This window comes from Fopius arisanus, unplaced genomic scaffold, assembly GCF_000806365.1.
Source record: "Fopius arisanus strain USDA-PBARC FA_bdor unplaced genomic scaffold, ASM80636v1 scaffold00001, whole genome shotgun sequence".
Taxonomy (NCBI): Eukaryota; Metazoa; Arthropoda; class Insecta; order Hymenoptera; family Braconidae; genus Fopius; species Fopius arisanus.
In genome coordinates, this window is record NW_011887740.1 from 5,321,101 (window position 1) to 5,348,886 (window position 27,786).

Consider the following 27,786-nt stretch of genomic DNA (forward strand, 5'->3'; position numbering starts at 1 on the left):
GTATGTATCAATTTCTCGATCAATTTTTCCAGCAAAATTCGCCATTTGTTTATACTTTTGTTCTTGACAATTGTAACAACACTACCATCTAACCCTTCATCATCTCCATTTGATGACTAATTTTGCTGTTACTTAGAAAATAAATAAATAAATATACTCCTATATAATTTAGAGAAATAGTCAATTTAATATGAAAAGTATATGTCTTTGTATGACAAAGAGAATTCAATACGCAATAACGAGTTCCATTTTCCCGAGCTTTTACAGCCCTTAAACTACTGTTTAAGGATTATCAAAAGTGATCATCAAACACGAAGAGCCCAAAACAAAAAATTGTCATGTTAGCGAGGCCGTCCGTCACCCACTCATTTTCTTCCGTCCCGATGAAAAATTATTTTCTGTGAAAAAATGTGAAAAACACTGTGAATTAGAATAACTTACATGATTGATGCAATTCCAACAAACCCAATGATACCACTTTGGCTTGATAATAATAGAGAGCGATTCTAGTGTTGTTTCTACAAACACTAAAATGTGCAGCTAGCTAAAGTGGGTCGAGACACAGTTCTTCAATTATGATAAACTAGAACAGAGTCACTTGCAAGCGGAAAGTCAATCAAAACAAGTACATGGAGAATGTGACGAAGAAAATACATACGATAGATATTTCATAGGGAAATCCTGTTCTCTCGCAATTTTTTTCTCTACAGAAATCTCCCCAACGCTCAATTTTTCACATGAGATTTTATTTTATGTCGGAAATAGGAAATCCTATAGAATGAATTTTCTTCTATGATGCAGTCCATTTTATAAAGCTTTCTGTGGAATTTAGTTTTAGGGTTTGAGGAGTTAATAAAAAATAGCAAGAACTATTCTATCGACCCTACTTCAGGGTTCTTCAAATAGAAACGCCCATGTAATATCAGACGACGGAGAGAAAGTGTCAAGTGTCATTTATTTCAATGACATATCTCATTATCTATCTCATTACCTATGTGCGGAGACGAGGGGGTTATTAGGAATTAATAAAATACCGGAAATATTCGGCTCTCCGAATTTTCCGGGGTGCTAAGCTTTCGTGGGACCAAACCCTACTGATCGAGAAATTCCATTGATTCTCTCAAAAATTAATTTGTATCTCTCGCTACAGGAACGTTTTATTCAACATGAAGATAATGACCTTCACCTTCGTATTTAAAATGTGTGGCAGATTGTTATCAGTGTAGCTAGGACGAGGAAAAAACTACCGCTTCAGTAAAAACCAACGTGTCACCCCAATGTTTCATTGTCAAAATCCAAGCAATTTGTACGATTGGTTTATTCTCTACGATTGATTCATAATTGATGCTCATACGGAAATCCCACTGGCACTCCCCAGACTATTTAATAAAAATCCATTCCATGAATAATCAATTTCCCAATCCATTACCATATAGGAAGCTGCAATTATGGAAAAGAAAGGAGGAAGAGTGTGGATCATAAAAATTTAGCCCCTTGTCCTTCACTGAGCGATAAAAATCGAGTGGCACCCTTCGAAAGTTTGAGCATCACCAAGCCAATAATCAGTAATAGATCATCTAGAATATGTGGCGTGACGCGTGACAGTAAATGATCACTATCGCCATACGTAAAACATACACATAGAGAGGGTATCCAGAGGGGCTGAAGTATTGTCAACAGAAAATGTCATCCTAGGGGCAGTTGGCCGGTTGGATATGGAGGGTACCTCCAGCAGTATCGATTCAACTAGACTTTTGCTATGAGTGCCTCAAAAATCAAGTGCCGGTCCTCTCGTGATGTTCCTGGTGAAATAGTTGTGGAGTAATTCCAGTTGTTTTTTGGATAAAAATGTAGTCGTGAGGGGATGGAAAGTGGTGGATAATGCGGGGCATTGAACTGATGATGATGAGTATCACTGCTCTTGGAAATGTCACCAATCCTGAAGACAATGGAATCATCTTTGAGAATCCTTACGATTGTAGGAAATTAGAGATTAGAGTTTTTGTCGTCAGAGTCAAGTGTTACTGGATGTTTAATTTGTTATTTTAGGGGAGAATTCACCGGATTATTTCAAAATTTCATTATCTGATGTCTCGAGGGCTGCTTTTGTTGATGAACCTTTACCCAAGTCGATCAGAGTCGCCACTTTGGAGGTGAGTCCAATCAAGTCTGTCAGGAGTAAAAGATTTTATTTGTCTACGCGTATACGTATTAATTTCTATAAATCTACTCAATCGTTGAAGTAATAAATTAATTGAAAATTCATTCAAGACCCCGCCGTATTCTTCAACCGTTCGGATAAATGGTAGCTTGATGGGTGAGGGCTATGCCTTCGAGATACTCAATTTGATAGTGAATAAATTAAATGTATCGTATGAGATTGTACAGCCAAAAAGACCGGGACTAGGAGATGAGTCCCGAGGCCTCCTCGGTCTATTGAAAAATCAGGTATTTTTACAACAAGGATAATTGAGATACTGGTAGGATTTTATTTCCTAATTATTATTATCTATGACTCAGGAAATTGATATAGCGGTGGCATTTATTCCAATGATATGGAATTTTACGAAATTCACTCGGTACAGTCCCATACTCGATGAGACAAGTATAGTGGGCATGATGATGAGGCCCTCAGAGTCGGCGTCTGGATCTGGACTTCTTGCACCCTTCGATACAACCGTCTGGATCTGCATTTTAATTTCTTTGCTGGTCATTGGCCCAATAGTATTTCTCTTCACCTCTTTCAGGTCAACTGTTTTATCTCAGATTTTTCCCGATACACCATTTTTTCAAGTTATACCGATTTTTTAATAATTTTCAATCGAATTGATAATCAAGTAATTATTTGTAGATCGTACTTGTGGAATCGGACAAAAGTTGACAAGTATGACTTCACTTCGTGCGTCTGGTTTACCTATGGAGCTCTTCTCAAACAAGGATCTTCTATAACTCCTGTGAATAGTAATAATTTCTCGTTTATTTAACAAATATTTTGTGAGCCATGGGTTGTTTAATTGATTATTCGATTTAATTTCACAGCCTCGACTCGTTTAGTTTTTGCCACGTGGTGGATCTTCATCACAATTTTAACATCATTTTACACAGCTAATTTGACTGCTTTTTTAACATTATCACGATTTACTCTGCCATACAAATCGGTTGAAGATATTGTAAAGAAGAAGGTACCATGGTTCTTCGAGAATGATCGAACTATCGATAATATCTTCGGTACTGTAAGTATAAATATATATTTGTCGTGTAAACTTGTTAAAATTGGAAAGAATTAGACATATACATAATCAATCAAAAAAGATATTTTTTTTTAAATTTGAATGAAATGGGAGTTTTGTAGCAGGATCATGGAAGAATTGCGGAGTTCTCCGATGTTATTCGCCATTTTGTCGGCCGCCTTTCTATTATGATTTATTTCCAGCGCTGAAGCGCTGACTCCCCATGATCGTGCGCAATTGCGCACGTCTGGGGCCTAGCGATAATAAAATGATGCATTCGCTGATTGTTTAACTGCTAAAATTAACTTACTTGCATGAAGGAACATAACAATATCATGAAAGAGCTGGCGAATTCACCCTACAAAATGGAAGTCCGCGATGGAAAGGTTTTGTCACTCCTCCGTCAAAACACCCTATTCCTTGGAGAAAGGGACATAATCGAGACGATAATTTTCAACGATTACACGGAAAAAACTCGGAAAAATCTTGAGCAGTCCCAACGATGTCCCTACGTCACAGTCCCGAAGACATTGTACAATATTCCTCGGGGATTTATCCATCAGAAAAATTCGAAAATTCGGCAAGCTTTCGATAAACAGTGAGTGCATACCATTTTCTTTTTGAATTTCATCTATTAATTATTTAATCGTTATTTTAGGTTGCAAATTCTCATAGAAGTAGGAATAATAAAATATTTAGAAACCAAGAACCTTCCAAAGGTGAAATATTGTCCCCTGAATTTGAAAACCACCGAGCGACAACTGAAAAATTCGGACTTGTCTTTGACATATAGAGTGATTGCTGCTGGTTTCATAGCGGCTTTGATTATGTTTATTTATGAAATAATCAGACGCAGAAAGGACGTGTCATGTCTTTGCTGCAAAAAAAGTTGTTTCTGCTGTGCACACAGGATAGAGAGCAGTGATACGTCAGGCCCAATTGTGCCAGGGCTAGAATTACTTCCAAATCGAAAAGGTCGTGTGAAAGATGTGAATGCAGTGGGAAAATATGACAGTAGTGCTGCTAATTATAGCAATGCAAATATTGATTCATGCGTTGGTAAGATTTCACCGATTTACGAGAGTATTTACGGAAATGGTAGGACTGCAAAGAAAACTTATATCAATGGGAGAGATTACTGGATGATTACTGCACCCACAGGCGACAAACGGCTCATTCCAATAAGAGCTCCTTCGGCGTTGTTATTTCAATACACCACGTGATGGAACATTTTTTTCAACGAATTTTTGTTGATTACGAGGTTGATGAGTGTCGATGAATGGCTGCTAGAGATAAAGTGAATTGTGAACTGTAACTGTTTACAATAACAAAAATTCTTTATCATTTATTGATACAATAATTGTACCTGTATTTTTATAAATTCACGGAATAGAACTTGGCAGTTTACGTTTTAAATTAATTAATGATTTTGAGACTTGCTGGAGAAGATATGAGTGATTAAAATCAAATGGAAAACAAGTGCTTGTACAAATGATGTATGAACAGTAAATGCATGTACACGTATTCAATTGTGAAGAGTAGCATTGAGTTATCATTTGATCGAATATTAATTATTCACATACATAATTTATCAAATAGATCTCTTGTTCACATGATAAAAATTGATAATCCTCCAAATATCAAAATATTTCCCATTTTTTTTTTTGGCGACGAAAACATCATTTCACGTTTAGATCAAGCTCTTTATTTATATATTCATTTTCACTATTACTTTTTCACTTTCTTCTTCTGCAGTAATTTACGTTTTTTTTCAAGAGCCTCTTGCTTCATATCTTCCAGATCTTCCATAATTCCTGAAATAATGAAAATGTTGAAATGTCGGATTGGACAATGAAAATTGTATTTGAAGTCTTACCAATCTTTGTTGAGACGAACTCCTCTTTCAACTGCTGTGCATAATTGCTCTCCATATTATCATCATCATCATCTAAAGCGCTGTACCTGCTCTTATCATATCCGAATATTTCACTAATATATTTGCTATAATCCTCAGCCCCTTCCTGTGGTCCATCATCAATAAAATCATCGAGCTCCGAGTCATATTCATCCTCATCATCATCGAAAATGCGACGTTTATTAATAGGCCTGCCATTTTTCATCGGTCTATTATTGGGTCTAGCCCCTCTCACATCACCAGGTGGGAACTGTCTCGGTCTAACATCAGAGGGTGGAAACTGTCTAGGTTTAACATCACCAGGAGGAAACTGTCTAGACCTCACATCACTAGGTGGAAACTGCCTAGGTTTCACACTACTAGGTGGAACCTGCCTAGGTCTAACATCCTTTGAACTTCCCGATCCCTTCTCCATTTTTCCATTAACTTTCACTAATTTGTTTCTACTCTCCTCATTCGATTTTCCCTTGCCCAGACCCATGAGTCTCCTCTCCTCCTCCAATTTCTTCCTCATCATTTCAATCTCACGTTTTTCAGCTTCCAATTTCCGCCTCTCCTCCAGAATCGCATCTTTCTCCGATGATTTCGAAGGTGAGGGTGATGGTTTCTCAGTCAATCGATCTGGAACTTTTTTCGACACTGGGTTTATCGATTTCGTGAGAGTTCTCTCGAGTATCGAAGAAGAATTTTTCCCATTGGTAAGTTTTGGAATTCTGTTTGGCACAGGTTTGGGCTTATCATTGAATTTATCATTTGATTTGTCCGTTGAGGAAGTTGAGGTGATTGAGGCAGTGGGGGCTTTCGGTATTTCTCCGTTTTTAGCCCTCTCCTTTTTCTCTTTCCATTCTCTTTCTTTCTGATACTCCTTCATCTGTCGCTTTGTCATGAGGCGTTCAGGCTCTTCCAGTTTGGGCTTCGGTTTGATTTCGATGGGTAGAGGTTCGTGTTGTTTTTTCTCAGCTAATTTTAGGAGTGCCACAAAGTCCATGGGAGGGGGCATTGATGCTCGCTTCTTCGGTTTTGGTTTGTCCTCTTTTTCGGAGACACGGTCTGATCGATCTCGATCACGATCTCTGTCGGTGGAATAGTCCTTCTCACGTGGATCATCTTTGTCTGGAGCACCTGAGGATTTTCTTTTCCGGCGGTGGGGCATACCCTCTTCGAGCTCCTGCTGTTTCAGGGCCTGTTTCACACGATCTTTCGTCGAGGCAATGTCTTTCACTGGTTTTTTACCACTCTCACTGAATAGAGGCTTCTCTGAAGGCAGATTGCTATACTTGGACATTAGTTTGTTGTAAAAGGCGGAAGCTTCTTGAGACACGTAGCCGTAGTCATCCTCATCTGGCTGAGAAGGACCTATCGGAGCACATTAAATATTGTATTATTTTTCAGTTGTTCAGAAATTATTTCTTTAATTTGAAGATAATAGAAGCAGCCAATGTTGTATTTGTGAATATAATAACTCTTGCCAAATATGAATGAAATACCCCATAACATTTATCTCTTTTCTCTTTGCTACCAAAAAATGACCAGCACTTTTCAAATCCGAATGTATCTCCTTGAAATCTTCTGGTTAACTTTTTTCTAGCATTGAAATCATTTCTTCATCTGTATCATCTTGACCACGTGAACTCTCTCAGACTATTAGAGGCATTGAACACCTGTGGGGCAAAACATTGCCCATTATAATCATCATGATCGATAGAAAAATTGGCAAAAGTTATCACATATTCCTATACTTTATCCATCATTATCCTGATATAGTTGAAATAATAATATAATTACCCGCCATCGTGACAGCAGTATTTTCATGATTTACGGCATCAGCGATCACTGATTTATTGGCCGCTTTACATACTTTCAAATGCTTATTTATTCTACTTTGGGCTTTGTGGTCCCGTAGTGCCAATAAATTCTGTGGAAAAAAATACGAATTAGTGACTCATGCCACAGATAAGAAAGAATTATGACAAATTATACTGAAATATTCACCTCTTTTTTCCTCTTCTCCTCCAATGCCTTCTGTCGTTCCTCCTCTTCCTTTTTCGCCAAAAATCTCTTGATATTATCAGACAATGCTTTCGATTGTTTAGATTCTTTCTTCGGGGGTGTAAATTTAGCTGGATATGAGTACGAACTCCTCTGAAGGCATTAAGAAAAATAAGAACATTCACGTCAGTTTTTGGATAATTACCGTATGCAATGGGCAGTTTTGTACCATATTGACGATAATAAGAGAGCAAATAACAACTAACCTGTTTATTTGCACTGTTCTTCTGCGCCACAGTTAGTAATTCTCCAAAATCCATGATGACTTTTTTACTGTAATAATCACTGTTACAAATGAGAGTTGTTGTGTATGAGTGTCAATTTCTCACTCCTTTTTCACTCGTTTTACACATCTTAGAATGGTTTAGACGTCTCTATCGAGTCATCACTCTTTCCATTATTCTCCAGAAGTTCAATACCTTAGTGTCGATATTCATTATTCAGCGGTCTATCCTTTGAGGTGATTATTGTGACAACGTCCGTGGTACTGATGCAATGATGATAATGTTAATTACTGTTCGTTTCTTTCGTGTATCGGGAGAATTGTGGAAAATTATGCTGCAGCAGAACGTAAACCGAACTTCAATGAAGTGGGGATATTATATGAACACAAGTGAAAACATTTAGTTGACTTATGTTGTATGAAAGTGCAGGAGAGTGCCATCTCTGGGAAAATACTGAAAACAAGGAAAGTCTCTCGAAATTGTCTGGATCGTCTGGATGATAAATGGTCAAATGAAATTCAACATAACCCCGACGATATAGACAACAATTGGGTTTGTCTCTTAGAACACCGTTATTTCGTCGAACATAAAGGATAATATACTGTGATATTTTGGTTCCTAATAAACCAGCGAAATGTCTGAACGTAAAGTATTGAATGTAAGTACACACAAGAAGGATTCCCTTAAATTTTTATGGAATATATACCATCTGGAAGTTGGTTGAGTATTGCTCAATTTTTTTTTACTTTGAAATTTTATTTTTCCAGAAATATTACCCCCCGGATTTTGATCCCTCGAAAATTCCTCGTATGAAACTTGCCAAAAATCGTCAATACACAGTACGTTTGATGGCCCCTTTCAACATGCGTTGCAAAACCTGTGGAGAGTACATATACAAAGGGAAAAAATTCAACGCTCGTAAAGAGGACGTTGAAGGTGACGACTACCTTGGAATAAGGATTTATCGATTCTACATAAAATGCACGAGATGCCTGCAGGAGATATCCTTCAAGACAGATCCAAAAAATACTGATTACGAGATTGAGGCGGGAGCAACGAGAAATTTCATGGCGTTAAAATTGGCTGAGGAGCAGGCACAGAGAGAGGAGGACGAGGAGAAAGAGGAAGAAGCGACCAATCCCATGAAACTCCTAGAGAAGAGGACACATCAGTCTAAACAAGAGCTGGAGCTGCTGGAGTCTTTGGAGGAGCTGAAGGACTTGAATAGGCGACAGCAAACCATTAATTACGATGAAATGTTGGAGCAGTATAATACCGAGACTGCGAGACAGAGGACAATTAAGGAGCAGGAAGAATTGGACGAGGAATATGTCCAGTCCATCTTCAGTAAAAAGAAATTAACTGGGACTGTTGTGGAGGAGGAGATCATCGAATTGGAAGAGTCCGAAGGGAGTCCAAAAAGGGCGAACAAGATCCAGAAGACGAGTTTGAATGCTGCAGATGTAAATTCCAGTGGAAAATTCCATGAGGAAGAGGTTCGATCGATTGACGAGTCCTGTGCAAAGCCCAGCACCTCGACTTCGTCAATAACTTCGTTGGGAGAGGGCCCCTGGTCCAGCTGGTCCTCAGCTTCTATTAAATCGCAAACTTCAAGCAAACATCTGATGAAGAAAAAAGCGAGTCTGGGGATTGTTGCTGCTCATCAATGTAAAGGGAATTCAAAGGCTTCAGGATCACCAAGCGACTGCAGTAATGTGAATATTTCAAGTAGTTTTGATAATGCCTCGAGTAACGGAAATTCTTCGGAACCTGGCATTTCCAGTAAAGACGAGAATAAGAATAACGGATTGTCATTGCTGGGAGCATACTCTGGAAGCAGTGATGATGACAGTAACAATGAAGACAGTTGATTGAATTCGTTGAATTAATTGTATATATTTTTATATGGAATTTGAGAATTATTGGGAAAAAATGATGAATAAAAATCAATTGACCTAAATTGATATATGAGTCTGCACTATCTATAGGTTTTTCCCTTTCCGAATAAATCATTGAAGCGGCGATGGTAATAATCGGAATACGAAATAAAATGGTCCATTTGTATGGCTTTTTTATTGAATACGAAGACCTTTTTAAAAAGATACATGAATAAAAATGTATGCACTCTAAGATGATTATTCTCAGAAAATCCCTTACAGGATGCCGAACCTTTTCCTAGAAAAGAGAACATACATAATAGTTGATGGCAAAGGAATTGTGATTGAATTTCGGGTCTGTTTCAACAGCTAGGCACTCTGTAAAGGGCTTTCGAGGATTTAACATTTTTTTTTTTTAAAGACGATGCAGCAGGGAGTAGCCTAGCCTGTTCAATCAGACCATAAATTTTTAATAAAAACGACACCCCCGCAGACCGCCCTGTCTTACAAAACTTTCTTTTGAATAATGAATTATTGCACAAAGATAGTTATCTCTGCAGAATTTCGTATTCTCGCTGAAAAATTCAGAGTGTGGTAAAATGAACATGAAGCGTTTTCGACTTCCGCTATGGATTTGAAAATAATTGAAAAATAAATTGTCGAATATCTAATATTGTTTATCTGGATCTTTGGATGATGTTCTCCGATGTTTAATTATTTTCGTTGGAGCTTGGCATTGGGGAGGATGCCGCCGAGAGCTCCGCGACTCCCTGCCACATTGATTTCTATATTTTTTATCGCAATTGTGAGACTCGGGCTGTTTATCATATCTAAAGGGACACGAGTATCTAGAATTTCTCGAAGGATCTGTCATCAGCCATTGGTAGAAAGACTCAAATCCGTCCTCAGCCTGAGCGCACTCATAATATTTTCTCTCGAGGTCTAGTATTTTAGTGAAATCCAAACCGTCACTACTCTCATAATCACGCCAGCTCGCGAATTTATTGGAAGGTAAGAAGTGCATAACAGTCTTTGATCTTTGGATTTTTCTGTCAGTAAAGGAAACTGATGGGGACTTGGTGCGGAGGGCTTTTGAGGGCGGCCCGGGGGAGATATTTTGCGCATTAGGTACGTTTGAATAGCGCTGGCTTTCACCGCGGGTCACGTACCGATTTTCGTTCTTCTTGTTTTGTAATGTAAGCTCTAACTGAGCTATTCGCTTTTCCTGACGTGTTCTCTGCTCTTGAGCTCGTTTCTCTTGATCTTCCATTTGTTTAACCATCTTCTCCAAATGCACCAGTTGCGTTTGTTTGTCTTCGAGGGTCGAGTATAATTCCTCAAGACTTGCTTTTCCTACGAGATCCTTACCACTCTGAACAGCCCGAATAAATAATAGATATATTTTATTTCATTAGAAATTTTACCTTTTCGCTGATAAATTTTTTATTGCCCCCCGAATTTTTACCTTATGGAGAGAAGTGAGATTTCCTTTATCCCTGTTTCCTTGCATAACAGCCAACATCTCGTCACGAATCTTTAATTGCTTGGCTTGCTCCCGAAGAAGTTTCTCTTTTTGTTGCAATTGCGTGCTCCGTGTATTTAATTCGCTTTCCACTTCTTTAAGCGTGCGCTTCAAATCAGTTATATTCCTTCGAAGGCCGTCATTTACTTTCAGGATCTCCAGAGAGCCGTAGCTGATGTTCTCAGACTCTGGATTAGCTGATTGTTTCGACTGAGGCCGTGGCGATGTTGGAGCGACTGGAGGTGCAGACTCCAGATCTTTCACCTTTTGCTTACTGGAATTGGCAAACATTTGAAGCAATGAAATTGAATTATATTTCAGGAATGGCTTACAATGAATCTCTCTCTCTCTCCAAAGTCTCAATATTCAGCTGCAAGTCTTTTATTTCATTGGATTTTTCTTCCAACTTCGTCTGAAAATGATTTTCAATGTTCAACTTTTCGTTTACGAAGTGTTCCACTCGTTGTTGACAAGTTGATAATTCAGGATGCAAAGTCTCCAATTGTTTCTCAAGAATCTCCGATTTCTCTTCGAGATAAATAATTTTTTCCAGCAACTCTACCTGCTCAGTGTTGGATAAGTCTTTCTTCAATTCAATTAATCTAAAAAAAAATGTTAGTAGCCATTGAAAAAAAAACAAACATTGTCAATAAATTTGTGGAGCAAATGGGAAAAGAAGTGAGGAGTGAATTAAAAAGTGAAAATGATCATCACTTTCTCTCCCAACTTTAATATTATTCGTAATGTACCGAGACTCAAGACTATCCCGTTGATTCTCCAATTTCACAACAGTAGCTTCCGAGTTTTTCAATAATTTCTGTACCTCCCGGAGTCTCTGCTCCCCATTAATATCCTTGTGCTTCAACTGTCCCTCCAAGTTCTTAACATTCCCCTGGAGTTGAGATATTTTCGTTTCTTCCTCCTCGACCTTCCCCTCGAGCTCCTTAATCCTCAATTTAGCTTTCTGTAATTGCCCATCAACCGCACTCTTTCTCTCTTTGAGTTCTCTCAACTTTTCCACTTCGCTGTTTAACTTTGCCCGCAATTGATTGACCATATCATCCCCAGCATTCTCCAGATGTTTAATTCTTATTCTACAGGCTTCAATTTCACTCCACAAAATTGCTACTTTGCCCATCACATTGCTCCTCAATTCATCCTCGACTTTTCTCGCTGCCTCTAGACGTGTCACCAAGTTCTCGTGATCCACTTCGAACTCTTTGAGCTCGAGCATTGCATCTGCCTCTCGGGATTGATCTCTCGAGCTCATCAAACGATGAAGTACTTTCGAGTACTTGGTCAATGTGTCTTGACAGACGTCAAAGAGATTCTTCGATGTACCGTCCAATTGAAGCTGAATATTCGAGACGAACTCGTTGGTAACTGTTGAGTCAACGACGAAAGTCATTTCACCACCTCCTGGTGAGTGCAGTGTCTGTCCTCCGAGAAGTTGAATCGCGTCGATTCTCCCTGGATCTTTTCCCCCAGCGGCGATTAACTTCTCTCGTAGCTGCACCACGTCCTCGTACATTTCAATTGCAGTTTTCTGTTTTTCCATTAGCTCCTTCTTGAGTGTCGCATACTTATTTTTCTTCACATGCAACTGATTCTCAAGCTGTCTTCTCTGCATTCCTGATGGTGGATTAGGTGGTTTCTTTGGTATTGTGGAATTAAAGCTTTTCGATGCGAGACGTCGGCCCGAATCTTTCTGAGCCTCTGCTCTTGGGCTCTCCAGATTCCCATGGGAGTCTGCCTGAGGGATTGAGAATGGTACATGGGAGAGTCAAGCGAAAACGACAAGAGGAAAAAATATAGGGCTGTTGACCTCTTTGAACCTATTGAGATTTATTCCAGAGATACTCACCCCTGACATTGAATTCCGATGAACATTTGTAGGGATTCTACTTCGACCACCAGTGGCTGACGGAGGGCGCGGGTGGACCTGGGATTTTGGTGTCCTCTGAGGACACTGTCTCTCGCTTAAACCAAGAGGCTTATCTGGAACCATTCATTCACATGAAATTAATATCCAAGTGATAAGACGGAGCGAGGGAACTTTTCATTTAATCTTTAGTCTTGTTCTCCCTCTATAACGAGAGAATTGACAAATTGGCAAAGATTTTTTTTACTCAAAGTTTCTCAGAGACAAGTCATTAATTTCACTTGACTGAAAATAGAAGAGATCATCTGAAAAAAAAACTAGCGAACTGCGATTTTTATCGAATGATTAAAGAAAATGTCAACATTTGCAGAAAAATATTTCACGTTAATATTTTTCATTACCTGCTGATTGACTTTCCGTCAATGAAGAGGACATGATGAAAAGGTTAAACAGTACACATTTGCATATTTCGATGAATTTTGAAGGATCCAATCTGGCATCTCATGAAATGTCGAAATTGAAAGCTAATTGCGTTTATTCGCTACTTAACATGAAAATAGCTTCCAACGGATAAAACAAAGGATTGTTGCCAATGACAAAAAATGTATACGGCTAAATTCATTTATTCCAGAGCATTATTCTTTTTTAATAATTTTCAAATATTCATTTCTCTCGAATAATGAATAAAAAATGGTAGTACCTAGTTTACGTAACAGAAACCTATTGATTAATTCCAAGTTACGCAAAGATGCATCAATAGCAAAAAAAAAAAATCTTGAAATTGAAATTCAAAAAGATAGTCCAAATGAAGTCCAGGAGTTGGAAGAAAAAAAAAGAATTGAATGGAAATACGCAGAAGCGATAATTGAGAAGGAAAGTCAATTTCAATTGTGGCCACCATGACAATTAATCCTGCAAATAAAACAATTGCTCTGGCGCAAGGTCGATGCAATTAAAGTTGCTTCACATGCATATCTGGCTTTCGTTCTCTGTTGACTTGAAAAAATATTTGACCCCGTGCTGAGCATTGATTCATCCAAGTTATTGTGCTCATATATTAAATCTCAGCGGCTCCAGTGTTTAATGAAGTTTTGTGAACATTAATGAGCCAATAAATGGGAACAATGAGGCGGCATGAGGGAAATTATGTGCGCATGGTTGAGTGCGTGAGTACTTGTATTTTCTGTGGGGTTTATTCGCATTTACCCGCGCACCAGTTGTTACTGTCGTTTTCTCGCTGTCTCTCGCACATCTCCAGTCGTTCTGAAACCCGCGTACCATACGGACGTACCAAAATCCCTTCGTCACTTCCACAAACACGTGACAATTTAATGTAATCCACCAAAAAAATACTAAACTTGACAAATACACCTGACAAGTACCTGTGCATTTCAATATTCCATTCAATTATCTTTTTGTTTCATAAAAAAGTGACTAATCTAACGGTGAGTTCATCCTATTTTTTATCATAATTTACATTATTATTATTTAACAGCATGGGGAATGAAGAAATGATCAATACCAAAATTTTCATTCTTTTTTTTTCTTGACTTATTTATAGCGAAATTATTATAGAAGTAAATTGTCGAGTTTTATTGTTCACTGCTGGATTATTGATGAATTTATGCAACTTATTATTGTTTCCTCTGTCGGAAGTTGAGCATTCCAGAGAGTTTTAATTAAATTGTTCCTTCAAAGGTTGCTTCAAAAGAGATTATAATGGGATTACACACGACCTTTACCCATCCGCTCCTCGATTAATTCCTTGCAGAAGTATTATTAGATGTGAATTCATAAACTTTGTGATTCATTAATTAATAAATTGTGCCCTCTCTGTTTTTTTTTCCCTGAATATATTGCAGTTTAACATTGGGGAATCCGATTAAAACTTTTGACGAGAACTGAGTCTTCATTCAAGTTTCGTTTAACAGGCCGTAAGTGCTTTACTCTAATTTGATTTGGGATTAATTATCAGTCGAGGCTCAAGAAATTGCTGATGCAGCTCGTATTTTTTTTTTAGCTTCAAAAAGTCAAAAGCCTCCAAACGAGTTGAGATTCGAATGGGAGAATTAAATTGGTAAATACTACTGGAGCTGTAGAATTATTCCAGTGTTCATCTCGAACGTCCTGTTCGGCACTTGCCATTTTTAGACTGCATAATTTGACACATGCCGTTCGGCAAATACCTACCCGATAATTTTGGCGGACTTATAATGAATTTATAAAATTAAAAAATGTCGCTCAAAATACATTCATTCTTTTTGACTGATTTTTCCCTACATTTTTTACCTGGATATGCAAATTTATAAATTTTACATTCATTGCGCTGCAATTTTTTATTCAGTAATCGATAAAAAATAATTAACGGAAATAGATTTATGGAGATTCCAAGGGCGATAACAAGAAAGTTGAGAATTGGTAGAGGGATAGAGAGATCGGTCTGTGGAATTGACATTGAGCTAGGATTTTCTGGGAAGACTTGGCGTTTTATCTCTCTTGGAGAATTTCTTTTCAATTTTGTAGATAATTTATCTAAGAGCTTCTCGAATGCTTCCGGCCGTCATATTGAATCAAAAAGGACGGATGAATTTTCTCAATTTCCCGAGAACTTCTGTGTGATTAGTTGCGTCGACGGGTATAATATATATTTTTCAATAAATCGCTACCACGATGCTTATCGATAAATGAAAATTGGAATGACTTGTTCACATTTTCCGAAATCAGAAGAGACATATCCATCCTCTCAAACCTTGATGGAAAACCCACCATAAACCGATTCTTGTCTAACAAAAAATAGGAGAGTATAAAAATCCACTACAGGGTTGAATGTTTTTTAATGCTCATGTGCGCAAAAGCAAATAAAATTTGTCATAAAATTTCCATCGAATGCTGATAGAAATTTCTTAAAATATATCTAAAAAAGGATTGCCTACACGTTTTTATACTGAACTCCGTGAAGAAAAAAAAAACTAGCGTAAAAAAATCTAAAACATCCGTCTCACCGATACTAACTACTGGTAAAAGGGACAAGTTACTTGAAACGACCTAGCGATCACAACCGGTGACATATAGAAGATGACATTTGACTCTGGCATGAGAAGTTTGGCCAACTGCCATCCGAATTCGTTGCACCCCGAACTTTCAGCTCAGAGTTCGCACAAGGCATTGAAATTGACAAACAATGAAATTGGATAGGAGCAATCAATGAAAATGAAAGATTTCCAATAAATTTTGCCACTGAGGCAACATGTCTTTAGAGGTTTCACTCGGAGGGTTTTTTTTTGCTATTTGAAATTGAAACCGTTATTACAAATGGGAGAATGACTCTTGAAAGTATAGCAAGAGATATTAAATACAGTACATTGGAGCGGCTTCCCTCGATCCTTTTGATGGTGTCAATGGGACGAGCATCTATGCACCCTGAGATTAGCCAAGATCTCTGGATGAATGAAGATATCAGGTATTAAGGTATAAATCCTTTGGTAACACACCGAGTGGCAATTTCAATCGAGGGGTGTACGATTGCCTTCCCGTAAGCTTTCAAACTCAACAGGGGTGAAGAGATAAAAACACCAATCGATGAGAGGACAATTGGAATTATGTCATGTGAAATGTTACACTTCACTAATATTTCCTTTTTTATTTTTCCACTAATAATTGTTTAGCCCCAGCACCCAGCCAAGTAAGAATATTAAAAGGAGGATAAATACCTGTGCTAAAATTTCCGGGAGTTACGATTATTATGAGCAATCATGTAGTTCTGAGTTGGAATTTCCATGAACAACCATCCTGTAGACTCAATATCACTTTCAAATGAAGCCCAATCGCAAGGATTGTGCAAATGCACTGCTTTGATACGGTTAATGCAGTCGTACATTAATAATGCGAAATTAGCCTGGAGCTTTTACTCACTTACACCTCCAGGGAGTGGATGCTTCGATGAATTGTAGTGGAACTCTTGACTCAGTAAAAAATTACATCATTAAATTGAATGATTCGGTAGCAATGTACTTTTATAATTGAAAATTCAAGTTGATGATTTTCAAATAAATTTTTTCAGCCATTATTTTATTAATTCGCATTATTTTTTTACGGTATCGTGAAAAAAAAATAAATTTTCGTTGGTATACGACAAAAAATATGAAATTAAAATTTGGCCGATTACAAAGCGTCGATTTGGACGGAAAAGGGAAAATAAAAGGATTTTATTTGACTATAGTATTTTATTGGGGTGATTAAGAAATTTTTTTTCAATTATCAGATGGCGCATCACGTGCGTCTGATTATGTTGGTCTTGCTCGGCGAAATTTTCCGGACTTCATTAGCTGGAAAATGCGACAGGAAATTGGATGGACTCGGGGAACCCGCAGGAAACTTGGATGGAAGAATTTTCATCACCCTCTGGGCATTAAATAAAACTGAAATCGTGGAAACATATATGCCAAATACGAGATACATCGGTAGGTGATTCTCCATTCTATAATCACTGCGTTCCAATTCAATGATTTTCATATAATTTCCATTACTCCTTCTCATGGTGGACAAAATAAATTTGAAAACTTTGCAATTTCAAATAGTTGATTACACACAATTACTTTAATTAGTTACAGGCGGGATATTGGCGTCGTGGCCAATCGATTCTCGGGAAATTAGTTTGTCTGCAGAAGAATCAATGCATTACGAGATTGATTGAGATAAACTTGAAATAGATAATTTAGGGAGAATCGTGCCACGATATAGACGTAGATTCATTAATGGCACATCAAAATTGAATGATTTAATCATTCGGACCTGAAAAATTTTTATTAAAGGCAATGAAACTATTATATATGTAAATATAAAGTGGTAAAATGAAAATAGCCGTAGGCGAATTTCCTGTCAATCAATTCTACAGTCTCCAAAAATAATAATCTCCATTGGAATAATTTGTTTTTTTTTTTCGATATCGAATGGAATATCATATTCGAATTCCTATGAGGCGCGTTCTAAAAACCAGACGATATATCATAGAGAATGAGAGATTTTATGAAATTCCAGCAATGGAATTTTGTGATTCATGACATGAAACAGATTGATAGGGCACCCCAAGCGGATTACTAAATGGCTAATTTTACAACACCACGGCATATAAGGTAAATCGTAAATTCACGTTCCACCGGAATTACTTGGCGGAATCAATGCTGGGGTATGCGGATTCAGGCACTCAACGTTGGTTCATGCAAATCATTTGAAAATACGGCTGGCTAGGAAGAACCGTCGGAAATGGGCGTCGAAAATGGATTAAGAGGCTTTTCCAGAGAGGATGAAAACCACTTGACGATTTTTATTTTTTCACAAGCCATTTAATTACACTCATCGAATCATCTCTTAAATGACATCACACTTTCTCCCTTGTTATCTTTCACATCTTGAAAGTCTTTTTTAATTTAGCACTTTCCAGATGAGACACTTTGGACAATATAATATAAAATATTGATTATTTCAATGTGAATGTCAAGGAAATTTTCTTGAATTGATAAGTTTTATTGGATTTATCAATTGAGTCTTTTTTTAATAACGGAAACATACCGGAAACTATTCTAAAACCGCATCCCTTTCGAGCATGCCTCGACGACAGAATTTGTTCGACTGTAATACGACACGTTTCACGGAGGCTGTTTTTCAAATACTCATGTACAAGTACGAATATGACATATACTTTGTGACTAATCTCTTTTAATTCAAGGATATGTCAAACTAACGAGGCAAAATCTAGAAGCTGAGCAATAGTACGATGTGAAAAAAAAATCCCCCACTGAAAGTGGACTTAGAATTTTTTCTGAATGACTATCCCCACACGTGGTGTCACACTGGCATTCGTGGTTGATTGCCTGGGAACACAACGGCTGTCACAGCAACATGTGTCAATGGAAAAAGTCCAAATAATGAGTAGTCAAAAAAATTCCAAAATAAGAGTTGGTTGAGCAACACCCAATGCAAGATGTTCTCGTTTTCGTTAAACTCTTTCTTCATTGAATGGGAAGACTCTCAAGGTTTGGGGCAACACCCGGAAGCCATAGACTAAACCGTACACAAGAAACTCTGGGAGTCTCGTTTACCCGGTAGAAGGCTTACACATGAAATTGTATGGGTATTCCCCTTATGTACGGATGTAACGAGGTGACTGTTAACACGTGGAACACCCGATGAGAAACTTCCAGACGCCTTGGGGAAATATCGTTTATCGAACGAGGAAAACGGCAAATACTTGTAGGAAGAGAAGCTTTACCAATTACCACCATCACCCTCGGTCACAATCCGGGCTCACCTTTACCGCACACTAATTAAAACATTATTTTCTGTCATTAAAAATTTTTATTCTTCACTCTAAATGAGAAATTCATTTCACATTTGGTATTTTGCTATTGGAACAAATTAAACTCCCATTTCAAGCAAGTTTACCCTTTCAATGCTCAAAACCTTTTCGCAACTTGACCATTTGGGAATACAATCAATTCTCCTCAATTATCGTACTGACACGGAATTGATGGTATAAACTTGGGAAAAAGCCATCAGCACCTATTATTTCTGAAACTCGCTGTACCGTCATTGGAAGTTCATCCTTGGACAATCAATCACCGGTGAATATTCACTTTATTGGCGCAAAAAGTTTATAGAATTCGTTGACTTCACAAATTCACGGTAAACTGTCCACCTGATAATAATTACGCTCTCCAATTTTTGACTTAATAGGGCAATATGCGAATTACCGTAAATTGAAGTGGAAAAGGGGGGAGATGAAATTAATGTGTTTGCCAGCCAACTCATCTCTCTTTAAACTCCTTAAACGACCCTAATTAATTACCTCATAAACTCTCCATCAAATTCTGACAAATTGCAAAAATAAACTTTCCTCCAGCCGTTGTCGTCGCAAAAGAATTTCCGCTCAAGCGAAAACGCGGAAAAGCGGAAAAGCGGAAAAGCGGAAAAGTGGAAAAGAACAAAAGAAATAATAATTCCGGCACGTGAGATGGAATCGATAGTTTTACGGCTGAGAAAGTAAAACGAATCACGGCCTTTTTTCACCGAAAACGGAAACGGAGAAATATCTTAGGATTGAATTTGTGAGACGGCTGTAATTAAATTTACTCGACGAATTGCCAGTAATTTCGGTGGTCGTTATAATAGTGTATATAATAATGTATTTTTTGATTGTATTGTGGCATGTTTGTAGTGAGTATCGAGGGTGAGAAGGGACGTGAATTTCGTGGACCACAGAAATTTACGAGATTTTTACTGACCGCGGAAAACACAAATATTTCATCCACTGCGGAAGGTACGCTAGACTTGATTGATGAGGACTTGACACAATTCTCGGACAAGTGCCTCAACGCTGTGACTGAATCGAGCATGGTTTTGAAGGAAAGTGCTAATGTTGCTTGGATCAGTCCTCCTGCCGACAGTGGATGCATTCTAATTAGGTATTATTTTTATCACTCTCGCCACCAATTAGTCGTTCTTATTATCGTTCTTATGCAACAAAATATTATAGCTGATAATGCACCTTGAGGAAATAATTTCAGAGCTTCAGTGGCGGAGAGTGCGGAAACTTGGTACATGGATGAATATGGTATCATAAAAACGGTTTGTCAAGATCCAAGGGTAGAGGAGGACGATCCCGGTCCTGTATTGCAAGACTGCTGTGCCTGCGACGAGGCTAAATATGAAGTCACATTCGAGGGGCTGTGGTCCAGAAATACCCACCCCAAGGTAATGCCAAACATTTGTACTTTGAAATCGTTATGTCAAATACATGTACTTAGCTCTCTGTCTCGTGTACAGGACTTTCCTTCCAAAAGCTGGCTCATTCGTTTCTCCGATGTCATTGGGGCCTCTCATACTGTCGACTACAGATTCTGGCGATACAATGATACTTCCAGTAATGGACTTCAGCAGGTCGCTGAATTTGGATCGACCAGAACGTTAGAATCAGAATTGAAAGAACAGGTGCTTTTTTAGATTTATTTGAGGAGGCGTTTTTTTCCGTGCCCCACTCATTTGTCACATTATTTTTTTTTTCTCATTATTAAAATATTTTCAGAGTGCACATATTAGAACAATTATAAAAGCTCGGGGCGTAGGTCACCCAAACGTGACTGGACGCACATTCGCTGTATTCAGAGTCGATCGAAAGCATCATCTTATGTCCCTTGTATCTATGATTGGTAAGGACTGGCCTCCAATTAATTTTTATCTTCATTCCCTCGTCATTCTAATGTACCAACTACTGCACTTGATTACTCGACAGTTCCCTCGCCGGATTGGATTGTCGGCGTATCGGGACTGGAACTTTGTCTGTCGAACTGCTCCTGGATTGAGCACAAAGAGCTCAATTTGTATCCGGTCGATGCGGGCACTGACGACGGCATTACTTACATGGTGAATAAAGACATCAAATTCACCGACTAGCCATTTTTATCCAACCCTATAAATTGCCTATCAAAAATAGAGGCTTATGATTTTCCCGAAAAGTAATTATTCATTCTGTACTGATACGTACTGAGAGAAAAAAACCCACCAATTCAATGAACCCAAAGAAAAAAACAGCCCTCTAGAAATTATTAAAAATAAAATACCTTGGCCTGAATATTTGGAACGTCCCGGACAATAAAAAAATGTGGCCATAAAAATAGATTGGGCCGTTCCGAAAAATGGATATTTCCCGTGCAAGAAAGAAATCTCATTTCTTCGAATGCTGATTTAGTTAGTCTCTACCGCGATATATATTTCGACACTGGAAAATGTTGACATAGATAAAAAAAAAATACAAGTATTACTGAAGATGAGTAATTTTTTTCTTGACAAAAAAAAACTCAAAGATTTTGCTTGGGGACGTGACCAAAGTCGCTGGGTCGGGTAAAGTGACCAGAGTAGGTTTAAGGTGTGATATATGATATCCACAGTCACCGGATTCGCCGACAGATCCGCATGAGCCAATAAGACGGATCACGTCGACCTGGCCGAATGACACTCGATCACCCTTCTATGATCCCCTGGGTGCCGACATGAAGCCCATGGCCAAACTTCATCTCAATCGCCAACGGCTCTACGACAAAATCTGCGACGAGGCTGTCACTTCTTCCATCGACTCAGGTGGTGATAATCGTCCTGATCCCCCTCACCGCAAAAAACCCAAAGTTCCTAGCAAGTATTTTTATTTTATTTTATTCGTTTATGCAATATAATTCATTACTCCATCATTCATGCCCACAAATTATCGCTTTTTTCTCTCCTTAGTGGTCATTTTGAATGAATTAATTAACACGTTCGTAGATATTACCGAGAAATTAATTTGAAATTGAAATATTAGGGGAGATCCTCCAATTTAATAACTAAATGGAATTTGCGTGTATAGAGGCTTGCAAAACGACGCGCTGGGGAGAATGGGAGCCATGTTCAGTGACCTGTGGACGTGGTATTCGACTTAGGCAAAAAAAATACAGGGATGAACAAGCAGCAGCAGCTAATAATTGCAATGTGAGGCTGACAGATAAGCAAGAATGCATAGAACGAGGTCCTAACTGGTAGGTCAAGTCATTAAGAAAAATAAATCTCTCTCATAATTAAAAATATTTACTTATCTATTTGCATAAAAATATTTCAATTCGATGAATCTCGGCATGGTCGATTAAATGTTTTGACATTTAGCAATGGTCTTAATGGTGACTCAACCATTCTCAATACCCCGGAGTGTGAATTGACCGATTGGACTGACTGGAGCGAGTGCACTACTACTTGCGGTGATGGAATTAAAACAAGATCGCGAAATTTCGCCAACAAAAGAGCGCGAAAACGTTGTAGGGCAGCGAGTAATGATCTGGAGTTGGAGCAGACAATCGATTGTCAAAATCAACCCTGTTCGGAAAATGGTACATCGGGCAAGGTGAGTTGGGGGGCGTTGTAAATAAATATCAAAGTAAATTGTACTTTAATAGAGGAGGAAACGGAGGAAAATGAAAATCGAAATATAAATGAAACCGAAGACGGGAATGAGGATGAAGATGGCGAGGATAATCAGGATAACGAGGAGGAGGAGGAGGAGGGGGATGAGGTGGTGGAGGAGGGCGAGGGGGAGGAGGATCAGGACATGGAGGCAACCGAGGAATGGTTGCAGGTGAGGGACTACTGCTGATGGATCAAATTAGATGAGAGACAAAATTCATTTTTTTTAACAATTTCGATGCATCAATTAACCGCATCTAAGTCGATTGTCGTGCGTACTGAAAAATGTCCAGATTTACAGTTGCGTGTCTCCCACATTATATGCTCCACATCCATTAATTAAACAAATGCATTTGAAGATGAACTCAAGCCTGCACCATTTCTCAGTGCCATTCACTCGTCATTTTCATCGCTATGGATCAAAGAAACAATGATCATCTTTACTTCTCTTCAAGGAAAACCGTGGGTGGATCGATAACAGATGAGAGACATTAACGAGGCAAGAGCATTCTTGATTGGAGGATATCCAACTGTAGTCAGACTCTCAAGCTATTCAAATGTGAATTTCTATTTTCTTGTGGCAACTAAATTTTAGTATCCATTTTTGAATACTCTTGATTGACGACTATTGTCGTGTGATAAATTCTGTGGAATGCCCTCAACTACAAAGAAGCTCTCCTCTCTTTAAATCCACGATGACGATTTGTTTCACCATTTCGCTACTCCATTACCTCCATTCTCCAGCAGGGAATTCATAAAATTTTTGTTAAAATATTATTTTTCCTAGAAGGTCAGAAAATGTCCGGGGGAGTATCACCCGTGGTCATTGTGGACTCCTTGCTCGGCCACATGTGGAAGAGGAATAAAGCAGCGTTCACGATTGAGAATAGGTGACAGCTCCTCTGAACCATTAGAATGTACTCAGCAGAGTGTTGGTTGCGATGCAAAAATCACCCGCTGTGATATCACAAAGGAAGATGCCGAAGGTAATTCAAAGAGTTGATAAATAATTTAATTCTATTCCATATTTTATTTTCATTCGTCCTTTCGTGATTTTTTTTTTTCATTCAAAATAGAAATATGTAATGAACCACCTCCGATTGGGGATTGTAATCCCGATGATGGCAGTCATTCTGATCAGCGTGTCTATTTTGATCCTGGAAGTAATCAATGTCGGGTCTTTCGTTATACTGGATGCAATAGTAATCGACGAAATAATTTTGATACTCCCGAAACGTGCAAACATGTTTGCATTGATATCAGAGGTAAATATATTTTAGTAATTGATTAAACATTTCGAGAATGGAAAAATATAATTAAAAAGTCCGCCTATTCATATATATTCTATCATTTCATTATTAATCAACATATCATGCTTTACTAACAAAGGTACTAATCGCACTAATGCAAGGTCGGGGACGAAAAATATGCGAAGAAATTACAAAGTATCATTGAGCAGCGTTCTGAGCTATCACATCCCAGCTCAGAAGGAAAGAAGTGGAAAGATTAAGCGGGAGAGAAAGGGTGAAGTTTCATACACTTTTCATAAAAATTAGACTTTCTCATGCATGTATTTAAGCAGTTATTTCGCTGCATTCTATATCGAAGAAAAAAAATGAATTTATTGTACAAAATAATATCTAGAGGGTATTGACGAAACTTTCAATGGAATTCAACTCGGGAGTCAAACGACAGAGGAATACAGGGGAAAGAAAATCGATTGTAAATTTACGGAATGGAGTCCTTGGACACAGTGCGAAAATTGTCGAGGCTACAGTACGCAAACACGAACCATTCTGGTACGTTTCCCTCGAAACTTCTAGGTCTATCTTTATCCATCCTTCTTTGTCACTTCAATTTTAATTGCAATTGCAGGTGAAGGCCCGCAACGGTGGGATGAGATGTCCTACCAAGTTGGAGAGGAAGAAAAAGTGCCATCGTGTTCTCAACTGTCGTAAGTAATTGGTGAAGTTTATTAATAATGATTCAATTTGTTGATTGGTCGTTTATTTGAATGATTTGATTATTATGCCAGCACCGCGAAATCGAAGCCGACGGAGACGGTACAGGGACCACAAATCAGTGTGGGAGATGGATGAAGGTAAATTCGATCAATTAAATCAGTGCATAACGAAGGATTATTTTTTCATTCGTTAAGCATAGATGTTATTGCGTGAATTGTTTCAGTATCAATAGACTGTGAGTTATCCCACTGGTCTCCTTGGTCTCCCTGCAATGTAACTTGTGGGAATGCAACTCAGCATCGAACCAGAAGAGTCAAAGTACAACCCTACGGACCTACTGGAAAACCCTGCACCAAGCTCGTTGAATTTCGTAGATGTTCCAGAATGCCATGTTATTACTGATTCAGTTAATCCCCCCGTCAATATCATGGAATCATCAGCCAGTGGATTTATTTATTTACATACATTTCAAATTTCATTCACGCACATCGTCTATCACAATAATTCAGTAATAGATTGGTAAAAAATATTGAGTCGATTTTCTCTCGTGAATTGTCAAATTCAGATGAAGAAAATAGTCACACTCGTAACATTTCACCACTTCTCTACTGAATTGATAATTCAAGATAAGATATTATTAAGAAGGGTCCAGTATTAATGTACCAATTCATGTATGAATATGACTCCATTTTCCTCTAATCCTTCAATTCTTTTTGTATTTTTAACGGTAAACCATGAAATATAATTTTTCAGAGGATTTATCGATTGTAATTGTACTTGAAATACTCATTATCTCAAATTCTCTTGTAAAATGAAATAATTGAGATGTATTTGTAACAAACATATCGTATTATTTATAGAAAAATACAAAATTAATGAGCAATTGTTTTCTAATAATTTCATATTGATTATGCGTGCTTAATGGTGTTATCGTCGTAGGGGCATACGAAGTAGAAGCAAGCAATTCTGAATACTAAATCTCTAGAATTTTTATCAGAATAAACTTTATTTATACAGAATGTTACGGATTCGCAATCTTTCGACTTTACATTCCAAGTTGTGCTGAATCTTAAACTCAGATACATTTAATCATGGGCAACTATTTACAGAGACGATTCCTTTACAAGTGGATTCCAGCGTTCAAATGAGATTTATAAATTCATTACAGCAAATACATCAATGACTATCCTCTTCTTCGCTATCATTATCCTCTTTTTTCTTATCCTGATTGATTTTATCAAGAATTGGACGAAGAGTAACTTTAGCGTTAAATGCAGAGTCATTCTTCGTTACAACTTTGGCAATTTCTTTGCAGCTCTCTATAACAGTATCCCTCACAGTTTTCTAAAGTTCAATAAAGTAATTTATTAGTATCAGTAAGTGAACTGAAAATAAATATCTGGAACAAACATGATGGAAAAAATCATATCAACTCACAGCTTTCTCCACATTGCCATCAGCAGCAATTACCACTCGTACGCCGTACCTTTTCCTCAACATTTTATGTATGCTTTTGATCTTAGTATGAAGATCATTATCAGCGATTTTTCCAGATATCGCTATCGTCTTGTCCTCCTTTATAGCCTTTTCCCTGGCATCCTTCGCAGCAGCCTTAGTCTTGGCTTCCTCCTTCAAGAAATCCTGGATTTTCATGAGCCTATAGACAGGTCTATCCACTCGCGTTTCAACGTCGACCACCTTGACCAATTTCAAATCACGTCTTCTTGCAAGTTTTTCCGCCTCCTCAATAGTCATCACTGTCATTTCGTTATTCTCGGAAAGAAGCGTTATCTTCGGTATGAAAATTTTTCTCTTGTTGTTGGGCTTTTTAGGCTCCTCTGACACGACGTCACAGTAGCTATTCCCACTGAGATTAACCCACTTTGGTGTCACTGTAACTGTTTGTTTATTAACTAAGGGGAGACTTATAGTGCAGGGAATGCATCTGTTGTAATTGAATATACGCAGAGTCTTCCATAATGTGTTACTCGCCATTTTAAGTGATAGTTGACCACAAATTGCTGGTCTTACTCGTCCAGCTCTCACCGGCAGATCAACAGCTGATGCTTCGAAAATTCCGCTCTCACTACCTCCGTACAAGTTTGGTTAGGTTGCCCATGTACATATGTAATACTCATCTGCCTCCAATGGTACAGTTCATACAGCTATACAGAGAGGATTCGCTAAAGTATAGACGCTCAGTCAAAGAGGATTGACTAAAGTAGAGCCTCAGTTCTGGGGGTTCGAGTAACCCCAGCGGCATCGCAGTACTGCACCCTAAGAGAGGGAGGACGCAACACGCAATGCTGGGGTGTCCATCAAGTCGACGGGGTGAATTTTATTTTCTGCTGTACGAATGCTTTTTGTTTTTCATTTGTTTAACTGAAATTTAGCCGACTGTAGAACGTACGGAAGGGGGAAACCACATCTTGTGGAATTTCAATGGAAAAAATTATTCAATGTATTGAAGATATACCACTAATGAAATTATATTTTCAGAATGAGCACGTTGTCTTAATGGTAACGTGCTTGCCTATCACGCCGACGGCCAGGGTTCGATCCCGCCGTCAATCATTTTTTTTTAAATAATTTCAATTTTATCTTTTTTTAATTGGTTAATCAATCTAAATATCGTTTAAACACTGAATTTTTGAAGAGCGGAAAGATATCCTGTGAAATTGACAAATTAACAATTTTTTAAAACAATACTTTTGCAAAATATATACTCCTAATGAAATTAAATTATTGTAATGGTGCGTTATCCTAGCGGTAACGTGCTTGACTATCACGCCGACGGCCCGGGTTCGATCCCGCCGTCATTCATTTTTTTTTTTAAATAATTCCAATTTTTTCTTTTGTAACTGGCTAATAAATCGAAATATTGGTTAAAAACTGAATAGCTCCTCGACCGTCATGTTCCCCTGATACTTTTACAAAAATTTCGAATTTTTCACTCGCAGTGAAAATTTCAGTGAATAACTCCTTGATTGTCATGTTCCCCTGATACTTTTACAAAAATTTCGAATTTTTCACCTTCAGTGAAAAGTTCAGTGAATAGCTCTTCGATTGTCATGTTCTCCTGATACTTTGACAAAAATTTCGAATTTTTCACTTTCAGTGAAAATTTCAGTGAAGAGCTCCT

The 27,786-nt window shown here is 38.0% G+C and overlaps 6 protein-coding genes across 10 annotated transcripts; 3 read left to right on the forward strand and 3 right to left on the reverse strand.

The window, feature by feature from the left end:
- The first annotated feature begins 1,881 nt into the window (after window positions 1–1,881).
- LOC105265374 (Ionotropic receptor 76b) lies at window positions 1,882–4,479 on the forward strand. Its single transcript, XM_011302828.1, has 8 exons — window positions 1,882–1,978; window positions 2,050–2,153; window positions 2,272–2,448; window positions 2,521–2,747; window positions 2,852–2,961; window positions 3,040–3,233; window positions 3,551–3,828; window positions 3,889–4,479. Exons 1-8 carry the CDS (start codon window positions 1,882–1,884, stop codon window positions 4,451–4,453), a joined length of 1,752 nt encoding a protein of 583 aa, XP_011301130.1. The 3' UTR covers window positions 4,454–4,479.
- Window positions 4,480–4,546: 67 nt separating this feature from the next.
- On the reverse strand, window positions 4,547–7,801 carry LOC105264889 (protein SPT2 homolog). 2 transcript variants are annotated; one of them, XM_011302070.1, is made up of 5 exons: window positions 7,401–7,801; window positions 7,138–7,287; window positions 6,931–7,060; window positions 5,107–6,501; window positions 4,547–5,044 (listed from the first exon to the last, which is right to left on the reverse strand). In XM_011302070.1, the coding sequence occupies exons 1-5, from the start codon at window positions 7,452–7,454 to the stop codon at window positions 4,959–4,961; spliced, it is 1,815 nt and encodes a 604-aa protein (XP_011300372.1). In that variant the 5' UTR covers window positions 7,455–7,801; the 3' UTR covers window positions 4,547–4,958. The 2 variants fall into 2 exon arrangements, with proteins under 2 accessions (XP_011300372.1, XP_011300381.1); XM_011302079.1 differs by lacking the exons at window positions 6,931–7,060; window positions 7,138–7,287; window positions 7,401–7,801 and adding an exon at window positions 6,633–6,780.
- Window positions 7,802–7,925: 124 nt separating this feature from the next.
- On the forward strand, window positions 7,926–9,368 carry LOC105264899 (coiled-coil domain-containing protein 94). The gene is made up of 2 exons (XM_011302094.1): window positions 7,926–8,076; window positions 8,186–9,368. The coding sequence occupies exons 1-2, from the start codon at window positions 8,053–8,055 to the stop codon at window positions 9,287–9,289; spliced, it is 1,128 nt and encodes a 375-aa protein (XP_011300396.1). The 5' UTR covers window positions 7,926–8,052; the 3' UTR covers window positions 9,290–9,368.
- A 121-nt stretch (window positions 9,369–9,489) lies between these two features.
- On the reverse strand, window positions 9,490–13,253 carry salto. The gene is made up of 7 exons (XM_011302108.1): window positions 13,101–13,253; window positions 12,682–12,815; window positions 11,567–12,570; window positions 11,150–11,419; window positions 10,761–11,091; window positions 10,465–10,667; window positions 9,490–9,593 (listed from the first exon to the last, which is right to left on the reverse strand). Exons 1-7 carry the CDS (start codon window positions 13,132–13,134, stop codon window positions 9,572–9,574), a joined length of 1,998 nt encoding a protein of 665 aa, XP_011300410.1. The 5' UTR covers window positions 13,135–13,253; the 3' UTR covers window positions 9,490–9,571.
- A 719-nt stretch (window positions 13,254–13,972) lies between these two features.
- LOC105264920 (spondin-1) lies at window positions 13,973–25,537 on the forward strand. 4 transcript variants are annotated; one of them, XM_011302132.1, is made up of 17 exons: window positions 13,973–14,144; window positions 16,961–17,159; window positions 19,913–20,159; window positions 20,262–20,448; window positions 20,521–20,685; window positions 20,780–20,903; window positions 20,987–21,117; window positions 21,642–21,882; window positions 22,094–22,262; window positions 22,387–22,621; window positions 23,468–23,666; window positions 23,757–23,945; window positions 24,070–24,204; window positions 24,325–24,479; window positions 24,556–24,634; window positions 24,716–24,781; window positions 24,868–25,537. In XM_011302132.1, exons 2-17 carry the CDS (start codon window positions 16,961–16,963, stop codon window positions 25,044–25,046), a joined length of 2,700 nt encoding a protein of 899 aa, XP_011300434.1. In that variant the 5' UTR covers window positions 13,973–14,144; the 3' UTR covers window positions 25,047–25,537. The 4 variants fall into 4 exon arrangements, with proteins under 4 accessions (XP_011300434.1, XP_011300442.1, XP_011300451.1 ...); XM_011302140.1 differs by having other exon boundaries at window positions 23,471–23,666; XM_011302149.1 differs by having other exon boundaries at window positions 21,642–21,831.
- An 89-nt stretch (window positions 25,538–25,626) lies between these two features.
- On the reverse strand, window positions 25,627–26,944 carry mIF3 (mitochondrial translation initiation factor 3). Its single transcript, XM_011302120.1, has 2 exons — window positions 26,082–26,944; window positions 25,627–25,988 (listed from the first exon to the last, which is right to left on the reverse strand). The coding sequence occupies exons 1-2, from the start codon at window positions 26,637–26,639 to the stop codon at window positions 25,821–25,823; spliced, it is 726 nt and encodes a 241-aa protein (XP_011300422.1). The 5' UTR covers window positions 26,640–26,944; the 3' UTR covers window positions 25,627–25,820.
- Between the last annotated feature and the right edge of the window lie 842 nt (window positions 26,945–27,786).